General features: G+C 42.2%; 1 protein-coding gene across 5 annotated transcripts in view; it reads right to left on the minus strand.

Annotated features, from left to right (window-relative positions):
* Positions 1-9,249, minus strand: part of hspg2 (heparan sulfate proteoglycan 2) — a 94,401-nt gene extending 85,152 nt beyond the window's left edge. For all 5 annotated transcript variants that reach the window (XM_041946741.1, XM_041946738.1, XM_041946740.1 and 2 more), the window contains exon 1: positions 8,908-9,249. In XM_041946741.1, coding sequence (XP_041802675.1) covers positions 8,908-8,967 — 60 coding nt within the window. In that variant the 5' untranslated portion in view covers positions 8,968-9,249. The remainder of the gene's footprint in view (positions 1-8,907) is intronic.
* Positions 9,250-12,335: the final 3,086 nt, after the last annotated feature.

The following is a 12,335-nucleotide window of genomic DNA, read 5'->3' on the forward strand; positions in this document are numbered from 1 at the left end:
CTGTCTGGCAGGTCAAGCTTTAGGTTTGCAGAGGAAGTGTGCATGCGGCTGTGGTATGAGCAACACTTCATATATATGAGAGTTTGGAGGGAGGTGTTTTCTTTTTGTTAGCCTTTCAAAAGCTTGCTTCTGAATTAGTATGCTAACACTATGCTACAAACATTAGCATGACGTGGCTAATTAGTTTACTCCCCATAGTTGTAACCTAGAGTTATTTCCAAGGCTAAGAGGCTCTTTTAAGCATCCCCAATGCTATCAGAGTTTAGGTTTACCTTATGAATAAGGTAAGCGTTGGTCAGTCTTTTAGCACAACATGTACGTAGCTATTTACAACATATTTAAGACGTCTTTAACAAGTTTCTTATCTTTAAACAAGTCAGCTGGACACATTAAGAGGTCAGCTGGGTGGGAGCGTTTTGCAACCAACTCATGGACAAAATGCTACAGCTGATAAAATCTGCTAGCGACAGTCATCAAGTCTGCTGGCAAATTCAACGGTCACGAACGAGAAAAAACAAGACTGCCTTACGTCTGAAATTTAATTTTAATGATTTCAGACATTACTAAGAATTTCTAGTGTAAAATTTGGCACCATTATAGTGCAATTCATCGAGTGCTTCCAGAGAATGAAATGTTTGACATAGCAACAGTAACTAAGGTGGGAGGGGCTTTGCAAAGTTCGCAATGGTAGCAACAGCTTATGCTAACAGTATGTTTTTTAATTTGATTTACTACTGCTACTGAATATTAGATTGCATAATTTATCGTAATAATCAAATACGATGTATTATTGTGTCTCTTCTGATGCAGCGAAAGATTTGAATTTGCAGAGATTTGTTGATCTTCTGCTCCATTTATACGGTTCAGTTATGAGTAATAGTTACTTTTCATTAAGAATACAGCATGTGAATGACTGTGTGGGTGTGCGTCTGCATCAAAGACTTTTTTCCGTGACAACACTGCTCGGCTGTTGGCGCGGAACACGCATCTTCAAAAGCAGCAAACCTGGACGGAAAATATTTCCAACCAAGCACTTCTGCTCAGTTGAAGCACACTGTGATGGAAATTCAAAAATCACATCCTAGCTGAGAGAGGAAAATAAAAACAAGAGGCTTGTACTTTGGCATAATTAAGTCCAGGGGAATTCATTAATCCGTAGTTCCAGCATGTTACTTGCCAAGTTATGAAAACTTGTGAACACTTCTGTACAGCTTTGCAACTACACTCTATGACCATCTGACAGACACTCCAAATGAAGCAGATCTCACTGTGCAAGATATAAAAAAACTGTGATAACTGCCGCTATATATACTGCATGAGACTGCAGGGGAGATGTTTAAATAAGACTTGTTTGTTGAGATATGAGTACAGAAAAACTCGAATGACTACAGATTATGGGGATTTTCAAGTATAAACATACTTCAGAGAGAAAAAGCGATTTAAGCAAGGGAAAAAATGAGTATGGGGGTTGGAAAAACAACAAATACACAGGGTTACTTCTTTCAGCATATATAGAGCAGGACAACCGAAATGCACACAGGAAAGCCTGAATAAACTTTGCTTCGGGGGAAGTGGGGTCCTCTTGTCCTGTAGATAATTCCAGGTTTCATTTCCCCAACAGGATGGTGACTCAGCAAGGGACAAAAGTTTCAGACCATCACAAGCCACTGCACCAAAACAATGGGCTGCCGGCATCCTCTGAACCACTAACTCGCTTGCTTTTCAGCTCTAGAGATATCTCATCATGGAGCCGCTCACTTGTCCAAGCTGCCTTCCTTCCAGGTGGGTACTGCGACTGAAATACTGGTTTACCATTCATTTAGCAACGTGCACAGACTCCGAGATTTGAATCAACGGTAAAAGCTACCAGCAAGAGTGAGCAGAGAAAGGAAAGGACAGAGGGTGAAAAGAACAGAGAAAATTCCTGTGAGAACATGAAGTGCCTGAGTGTGTGTGTGTGTGTGTGTATAACAAAGTAAAAGAGTTGTTATGTCTTGTGGGACGGCAGCTGACATGATAACACAGAGCAGACTGGTTCTGCTCTCCTGCTGTCTCTCCTGAGGACATCTGCAGCCTGAGTGAAGGGCACAGCGAAGGCCCACTATCTGAGGACTGAACTCCGCCATTAACCACAAGCAACAGGACACATTTTAAGGAAGGAACATTTTAAAGCACTTTCACTGTTGCTATGCCCTATTAGGTTAAAAAGTAGCATTAGTGCCGCAGCGGTTAATTGATTAGTAATAAACCATTAAATTAATTGCCAGCTAATTTGATAATTGAGTCATTTTTAGGAATTCCAGCTCCTTAAATGTGATTATTTTCTGGTTTCTTTATTCCTCTGTGACGGGAAACTGAATGTCTTAGGCTTGTGGACAAATTAAGACATTTGAGGACGTCATGATCAACACCGATCAACATTTTCTGACATTTTATAGCCCAAAAAAAGGAATCGATCAATCAAGGAAAAGTTTTAATTTCAGTAATAGTCTCCACACCCCAAATTAACGTTCACTACCCTCTGCTCCCCTCAGCGGCTGTTGAATTTCCAGCTGAAATGACGACCATCAAAGGCAGATTTTATCGGCTGTAGATAGCTAGCTCCTTCAGCTAACGCTAGCTCGATGAATCAGTCGAAAATTCTCTCTCAGGCTAGCTTTTAATCGTTTCTTTTCTCGCTTTTGTGACAAAAAGGGGTCTTCTATGCACTTGGTGGCTACATAGGGAAGGATATCATGCTAAAAGGCAGAGGCTAAAGCTAACAGGTCCCACACAAGGAGTCAGCATCCTCACCCACTGATGACCCACGTTCCAGAAATGGAAAGAAACAGCATTGTTCTGGTCTTGTTAGTGCTATAAGCACGATATGGAAAAATGTACAATCACACTTATATTACTCCCTTCTAAAATGACAGCTTGGCTGCTGAGCTGGAGTGCATGTTTGTATTTGCAAGCAGTATGTTTTCACTTTTAATATAACAAGAGAAATTGCTTTTCAGATGACGAGTTTGGCAAATGTAATGTTATTCTGGGTAACGACATTAGCTGGTATGAACTTGCGTAAACCACATGTTTTGAGCTAATGCCAGTGGAAGTGATATGTTTTAAATGCATCAAGTATTATTATCATCTCAGGCAAGAAAATAACTGAATTGATTTTTAGCAAAGCTGATTGTTAGTTTTCACAGTCTTCCATTTGCTGTAGCACGTTATAAACAAAAAGAATAGCCAGCTCTAAGTCTGGTGTTCAACATACAAAAGCTTTCATTTATGAAGTCATCTAATTAGACTCCTGAAGAGCAGTAATCTTGTATGACTGCCTACGAACAAGCTCCTGCATTAAATAAAAGTTAGTAGAAAGGGGAAGCCAGTGTTTTCCCTGTATTTACTTTTCACTGAGCCATTACACCCTTAAGCCTGCAAAATTCCACTTGCCGACCTCCCTCTGTGAACATTAAGGGTTTAACAACAGCTTAGGTGAATTTGCATCTTCTTAAGGTTACAATAAAGCCTTGCAAAGATAGAAGGCTTTCTATTCCACAGGTAGAGACTTGTACAGTAAGAGGAAGTGGAGGCAGGGAGTGAGAAATCATCAGCTCTGATAAGACACCAGGGTGGGATTTTTTTTATAAACACTTCACGGGATGTCAGGGTCAAAACTGGTTTTAGAAGACAATGGAGGGGAAAAAAGAACGATTGCATTCCTTTAGAAAACGTAAGTACCCTGGAAAAAAAAAACTACTCCGTTTGCAACACACAAAAACGTCTGTAGAGAAAAGGGCAGCAACCCCCATCAGAGCAGCTGTAGAAGTAGGGAGGGTCCATACAAGACAATGCAGCAGCTCCTTTGAGCAAAAAGCAGAACGCCCAAGTGACTTCACATCAATGCCGCTCGCAAAGACAATGGCAGATTCAATGGGGCACAGACAACTATAGAGCACCTTCAAAGAGAAAGTGCAATACAGTTAACTTAGCATTTCAATGAATGTCTAATGAGCGCGAGCTGGGGCACAGCTTGGGAAAAAAGCCTGGTAACAACGTGAAGAGATGGAAGAAGGCCGTTTAGGATGAGGAAACCAGTCAGAGTCTGTCTGTTACCGTCTTCAGTTCTTCTTACCAAGTTGAGCGACATATGTTCGCCACTCATTTAGTAACAAACGCTTGATATTAAACTTTCTCCGAACTGAATGAATATTTATCTTCTTATGTTCAGAATGACTATTTCAGCGCTCCTCATACAAGCAGTGACTGGGCATGTCGAGCAAGCGAAAATCAGACATTTGTGATTTGTGCTCCCCACAAATAGTTTCTGACGATTAGCTGTTTTTTATTGCTTGTGGTGGAGACTGGCTTGTGTCCTCAAGACATCCTGCGACCTCACCATGAACTCTGTCGGCTTTATTGCACCTGCAGCTCCATAACGCAGGAATGAAGAGTGATATATACACTTAAAGCATGTTTTACTCTAGAAAAAAAAGCGCCCAAAGGGCGAGTGTTCGTCTGCGATCAATATCTTTTTCCAGCTTCTGAGTATGAACAATTACACATCCTACAACGTGGACAGTGAACATGCTGTTTTAGTGATTCTTGCCAGGAAATCTCTCGAGTGCTTGCTGCGCTGTAAAGAGGGATTGCTACAGTACAGAGCAAAACTCAGAAATTGATAGTAATTTAATATCTTGCTCTCAGGCAGTTCAGTAAGTCAGTTATTGGTCTTTGCTGATCATGTTCAGTTAAAGGATGACCACTTTGATCACTAGGCTGCACTGCTCCCACGCCACTCTGACTGTACAGTCATGTTTCACAAGTGTTGTTAAAGAGAATTAAATTTTAGTCCCTACTTGCAGGTGTGCTGAATGCACTGTGTCATCAAAGTGAATCAGAGAGGTTTGCTGGCTTAAAATGCATTAACTACATGAAAAAGCAACATTTCTTACTCATAAAGCTCTTTGACCTGTGGTTTGAAACAAAAGCCATCCACAGACATATGCTTCAGAGAGGGACAACGTACGAGGAGGTGTGAATGGAAAGAGTGGAACTCTAGTTACAACAGGCGGTACTCGACAGTATGCGTGCTCATGTCAGCACATGCACCACGTTGCTGCTGTACCAGCTGAGGCGCAGCTGTGTTTGGAGTTGGCTCTTCTGTCCGACAAGGACGAGACGTTGGGCATGAAAGAGCAACGCCACTGCAGCCGCAGAACAGAGTGCATTTTGAGAAGGCATTGTGTGTGTGTGTGAGGGTGTGTCCCAGGTGAGGGTGGGGTGAAACACCCTATTGTGTTTTGTCCATCTTTAAGGCTTTGATGCATCTGTGCAATCTAAATACCTACTTTGCATCACAGCGCACGTACCACACTGCTCTCTGAGGTTGCCTGCATTGATTATGTTCTAATAAAACATAATACAACCTGGCATTGGTTGCATGGGATCCGAGGGAGAACAGAAAAAGAAGCATATCATTCAGATTTGGGTGTGAGGCCACACTGGATATTTGAAGGACCATACGGATATAATACTTCATACATTATTATTTTCCAAAGCATAACACAAGTTAAAAACGACAACACCTTGTGTTGTAACGTAGATGTATGAATGTAATTACGTTTGCACTGCACCAGCATGGTGAAGTAATGTACCATTCACAACGATAAATGCAGCTGAAGACAGTTTATGTTGAGACTTTAGGCAGCAAAAAAATGAAACACTACAGCATCATTAGTAATGTAAGACTAGGCTGTGCTTGTATAAGTGGGGCACATGATCATCTATGCATACCAAGCTACAGGCTGAATTCAAACTGAAGCTAGGCTCACTTCTCTGGGGGGGACAAAGAAGCACAAACTGAAAAGGATTTTTTTTTTTATTTTAGCCTAATGTCAGAGAAACAGTGAGGAAGAAGAATACACACAGAAACAATGACGGCATTGCACAAAGGCATGCACGACATTTAATATGTCAAGTCAGTTGGTGCGAAGACGCAAAACATAACACGTGCAGCTGCAAACAAACTTAAAGTGAAAAGTTTAGGAAACTGTGCAGCGGGAGCTAATCTGGGCTGTGAATAAATCACAAGGAGCCCCCGCTGAACTGAGAAACAGCGTCAGGTTCAGAGTCCTCACCTCTCTGACCTCCATGCCGACCCAAGTCACACCTCACTGCAGAGTCAACAAATGCCAGCCTCCCGGCCTGCGCTCCATATGTGCCAATGTGCTCGAGGAGGGGGCGAGCCACTCCAGTGCACCATTGTCCCATCAGCCAAGATGGCCTCTCTCCTGAGGCTATAATTCAACAATGCAATGTTTACTGAACCCAGTCTTCAAGCAATTATGTGAATGGGTCTGGCGGGGGCAGACCCTCCCTACTGTTCAAACTGTGGAGTGGAGCTGGTGTTTGCACTGCTGTGCTTCGCAGCTCCATAGAGTCCTCATCGACTCTGAATGGGAATTAAGCACCAGGTAGCCGGGGTCTGAAACGACAAAGCGCCACACAGAGAGACCAACCGCCTCGCCTGGTCAACACGTCAGCCAGCGCAGACTAAATAAATCATCAGATCAAACTGTTGCTGCACAACATTTAGCAGCCGATGAGGGAGTGCACGTACACGCAGAACAGAAAGAACAATTTACACCAGCAACAAATGCTCTGCAGACTATATAGTCATAGGAATCCAGGCTGCCCTTCCCCCCAACTCCAGTCCAACCCCCTATGAAGTCAAGGGACACTTATGACAGTCTATACTAGGACAGATCTGTGTGCCAAAATTGTCAGCAGTGCTGCTCACAGTTGGGCTGATGTCATACATCAGAACGCAAAGTGGCCGCTGCCTCATATGTATGATTACAGAAGACCAGAGGCACAGACCGCACGTCCATTTTCACTTGCAAAATGCTCAAAGGAGTCAAAAACAGAATTGCCAGTGGCCGTTTTTACAGGTTTTATTAAACACGAAGCTGTAAGACGCTTCACTCATGCTGCCGGTGGCTCACAGCAGGTTACGTGGGACTCATTTGTGACGGAGGGCTCTTACCCACCGCGAGTTTTTATTGACTTTGATTGTTTGAGTTGATGTGCGTGACCCTGACATTCCAGCGTGGGTGAGGGGAGGGCCCGTAGTAACACCACTACATGTGCTTAATTGAATCAAGAGGCAGACTGTTCAAAGTCATAACGCAAGAAACAGATGCTTGTGGTGCCAGATAATTCAATTACGTTGGTATTGTTGGGCCGGTAGTCAATCAAGGCCGCGGTTACAATGTAGAGGCCATCTCCTGTTACCTTCCAGTGTCAGCACACGACAGATGAAGATAGGCCTCTGGGGACCGGGCAGCTTTTCCGGATCGATGATACCGATACATCACTTGCGTTGCCTTTGAGGATGCAGGTAATGCGCCTTTTGTCTCAACTTTGTGAACTGACACAAAGCGACAGTTCATCCGCAGGAAAGGCCCCGCGCTCGATAGCACGTCACCGCCGGATGTTAAATATACCTTGAAGTCATCAACGTTACGGCTTCTCAAAGGTCTGGAACATTACCGCTCATATACTCTTGTGTCCAGCAGGTGAAAGATTTATGTCTGCCGGCCACCGCGACTACGTCCCATCATTCAAAAAAGGCTTTGCTTCAGATCAAATCAACACAGAGGAGTCGCAGATATCTCAACCATGACAGCTCTGTTTATTGGAGGGCATAAAGGTGAGAGACCAGACAGGATTTCTGGAGGGTGCGAGGGGAGGGGGGGTCTATTCTCAGCAGCGAGGCAATGCTCATCCTCTATATGATTCATGTGGCAGACATAGAATAAAAATATTTCAGAGTATATCATCAATTACACTAGAATAACAGTGCACGGGCGGTAACAGCTGATCAGTTCGGTTAAAGTTCATGCTGATAATCAATTCATCACACTAAATGTTTTCCTCTTGTCAAATGTGACGATTTTCTGCCGCTTTTCTTTGTCGTAAAATCATTGCGATTCAAAAAAAATCTAAGTTTTGGCCTATTGGTTGGACTAAATGAGCACTTTGAAGACATGATCTTGCGCATTTTCTGTACTAGTTATATCAAATAACTGAAAAATGACCAATAATTAAAATAAAGATTAGCTGCAATCCTACAGTATACTACACAATTGTGAAAGCTGAATAAGAAATCCCCAATTCGGTGCATCCTCCCAGCTGCAGCAGAGGAGAATGGCACCGGACAAGTGGATTCTTATTATTATTATTTTCAACAGCCTAAACCTGAGCCCTTTCTTTTCAATTATCTGTTGGCAAATCAACCCAAACTTTTATTCTGAAGTATTTGCAGGACTGATTCATTAATAAGAAGGGCAGAGAAAAGGAGTCAGTCTGCATGTGGGGGGACACAAAGGAAGAACGACACATAGAGGCAATAAAAGCACGGTTTCATATGGGTTTTGCAACTCCACACTAATGTAAAGAGCAAAAAGGCAGTGTAGGCAGTGCAAAGTGTACCCTGACAAAGTTTGAGAAGGTTTAGGGTTGAGGGCTCCGGGGAGACTATGAATAGCTTGTTTCTATGGACAAACTTAGCCCAGCTTCACTCAACAGCAGGTTCTAGTTTGTCATATTACTTTTAAAAGCATCTTTACAGAACATGCTGATGTGACTGTGCGGGATGGAATCTGTTATGCAGCCCTCTTGCATGTGAGCAGCCCTGCACCAGCACAGCACACTATTTACTTCACATAAATAGCAACACCAACACATGCCTCTGGTTTGCCTTTAATAGGACATTAACGCACTGATTTGCAACTTTGACTTGACCTCTGGGGGAATCGGTGCTTTCACGGGTCGGTTTTGTGAGTGAGTGAGACATAAAATCCACAGTGGGGAGTTTAAAAGTGAGCAGAAGGAGGAAAGAGAAAGTTTGCGCTCACTTACAGTAACCAGCTGGCATGTGAGTGTCAAAGAGAGGATAAGTCCACAGATCGAAGTGCCCATTTTCCACCAACCCAGCGCAGGCTGCAAACGCTGGGGAAAAGGAAAAAAGCGAGGTCCTTCACTCCTCCTGGCCACTGGAGTGCTGTGATGTCTGCACCTTTTTCACACTTTTCTTCTCCGTGAAGGAACCCGACTGCTCCTCTGCGTCCCGCAGCCGGTGGGACTTCATCAACAGGTAAAACGGATCCTTTTCCACGCTTTTCTTGCGGCGGCGGTCGCGAAATGTCTAGTCGGAGGGGCTCCAAACTTGCTTCTTCTCCCCGCGCACTCCGAAACTTGGGACTTGATGTGGGCTAAATGCAGTCTTGCAAAGTCACTGGGAAGTCCTGTGCTGGGGGGGAGAGAGGGGGAGAGAGAGAGAGGGAGAGAGAGAGCTGCAGGAAAAGTAAAAGGCGGAATGGAATTCAGGGAGTGCTGAGGAGAAGACAGCTAATCCCAGCGAGGGGAGACGCCACCGAGTAGTAGACCCATGTTGGCCCCTTTACGTGGCCACACACCCCCCACGCGTGTCCACCCCGGAGACAGCGCTTCTGCAGTATTCATATCATAGATAGATAGATAGATAGATAGATAGATGCAGTGTTGCAGCAGCTGTTCATCTGATGTAGGTCAGAAAAAACACTATTTTAAATATTATATGAACACGTGCATTAAAAACTACTGTACTAGATAAAAATTAAAAATATAAATAAAAATAGAGACTATATATATTATATATATATTAGTAGTAGTAGTACTAGTACTTTACTAGTAGTAGTAAAAACAGATTACATTGTTAAAATACTCCAATACAAGTAAAAAGACACAATTTCAAAATAAAAGCATTAAAGGTAACATTACGCAAAACTGGCTCCAAGTATCAAACGTAAAAGTCCTCTTAAGGCAGAAAGATCGTTTTCAAAGTTTAATATTTTCAACATGTACAAGCTCATGTGTGCAGTGGTGGAAACTACTGTAAGTACATTTACTTAAGTACAAGTATACTTAAGTAAATGTACAAGTATGTACTTAAGTACAAGTATACTTTGAATATTTGGATTTTCTGCTACTTCATAATTCTACTTTACGACATTTTGGAATCGAGCATTGTTCTTGTTGCTCCACTACATTTATTTAACAAGATGATTTTCAACTAATTTTGCATATTCAGATTATTAATGCAGAGTATTTCTACACTGTGGTGTTGCTACTTTTTCCACCCCTCTATATATGTGGGGCATTCCTGGAGTATTATTTCTGATGCACTCATTGTATTTTAATGTTGCCATGGTGGAGCTGACTATAATGCACAATATTTAAAAGTACATCATGTAGTTTATGTTCAGTGTCTGTGCAAAGTCAGTACGTCTGTGAAGATTAAGGTCATGGTTTATGTAGAAGTGCTGGCTTAGCACTTGTCAACAAACATTATAATTCAGGAAAGTTAAACAAACAAGACTAAATCTAATCCTCAGAGATTTGTCATTTTACTTTGATTGGGCAATAAACCTGCTGCATGCCTGCAGTGTACTTTTCATACCCTCAGGACACACATTTCACACAGTCCTTCCTGGCATTCCCGAAACAAAGTTCCACTCCACTCAGTGCTTCACTGAATAAATTAATGTCAATTAAATCTTTTTATGGAAAGCTCCCAATCATTAAAACACTGAGATTCTCCCATTTTGGAAGAAAATAGAATTGCTGTTGCAGACTTCAGTAAAAGGATCTCTCTGGCTACACAGCATACTTGAGCATTAAGTGCCCCCTACTGGAGGTAGACAGGCATTACACCAAAGGCTAGAATGACTTCTTAATGCAGTGGATACAAAGAACTCAACCTACAGGTAAAAATAGACACATAATTCACTGTCTTGTGTTGCTGGCCCATCGGAGACATGTCCTAAATATAAGCCACATGCAGAGATATGTGGTAAACTACTTGTCAGGACTGGAGTCAGGAGCTGCATGGAGGCCTGTGTGTCCATCCATGTAAGCTGTGTAAAGAGCACACTGGAACGCTCAGAGATCTGAGAGAACAGCTGTTGCCAATTAAATGCTGAACCCTGAATAGAAATGGCAAGAAGCTGTTTTCATTTGTTTGCCAAAACAGGCTAAAAGGGAGCTGAGCAGAAAGGGCTTAGCAAGTTATTTGGTATGTTCAGAATGTAGCACCTGTGAAATTTGCATTTTTACAGTTTGATTAGATTACAAGAGAAATGCTCTAAAGGTCAAATTGCCAAATTAAACATTCCTGAAAATACATCTACTCTTCCTCTCGCATTGAAAAATTCATAATCTATGAATATGCAAATATGTTCTGTTTCAAAAGTTTAACAATTTGACACAAGATGTCATGTGCTTCAAAGAAAAAGTCTATTCTCAGGGAATGTGCACTGGAGGTTTTCACATTACAGTTGTTTAAGATGCGTACTGCACCACAACTGGCTCAAAACTAGCTGTGAAATCACAAAATCATTTCATACATACAAATGTTGAAGTCAAATTTAATGACCAGAGCAACCTCCCTCCTTCAGTGGATGAATGTTAAAACAGTCTTCAAGTATCAAACTCACAAACGTCTTTCTGCACAGTGACGCTCAGACATCCGAGTGAAGTTACAAGAGAGAAAACACATTTTTGAGTGGAGTGAGTCTTTAAATTCATCGTCTCATTGTGCGATAGCTGCGTAATAAAAAGGAAAACATGAAGGTAAAAAAAAAAAAATGTTATCAGCTGGGTGGGTTCATACTGTAACATGAGGGATAAATGGCAGAAGTATGTGTAACAGCCAAGACATGATGGAGAAGCAACAGGGGAATAGACGGATACCTGCAGGCCAACACTATGGGGGTTAAGACCTCTGCATACTTTCTACTAATCGTTGCTTTTTCTTGTGATTTATTGAATACTTTAATGCCTCCAGTACTTAAGTTGTTGAGATTTCTGTGTTGAGCTTGTCTGAACTGTAAGTTTTATTTCAAGGGGTCACAAGCCAAAAAAGGCTGGGAACCACTGCTGTAGGATGTCAAATAATCAACATTCAAAATATATATATATATATATATATATTTTTTTTTTTGCTGATATACAAGACGACCACATATAAACCACCGCACGTCCTTTATGTCAGAGGCTGAAAGAAAAGCACAGGCCCCGGAGCAGAATTTCGTTCCTGTGCTCTTTAGAGTCCACTTGAATACCACAGAGTAATCATTTCTGGTCTTTGACTGTGAGTGCATACCAGAAGCATCTCACTGACCACAGTGGTGTGATTTAGGGACTCCTCCCTCGCCTCCTGTCCGCAGAAAAGTACTGGAAAAATTGTGTCAAACATGTTTCGCATAAACTGTCTCAAGCCATTATTACAGGTCCCGAAACCAACGTAC

This window comes from Chelmon rostratus, chromosome 10, assembly GCF_017976325.1.
Source record: "Chelmon rostratus isolate fCheRos1 chromosome 10, fCheRos1.pri, whole genome shotgun sequence".
Lineage (NCBI taxonomy): Eukaryota > Metazoa > Chordata > Actinopteri > Chaetodontiformes > Chaetodontidae > Chelmon > Chelmon rostratus.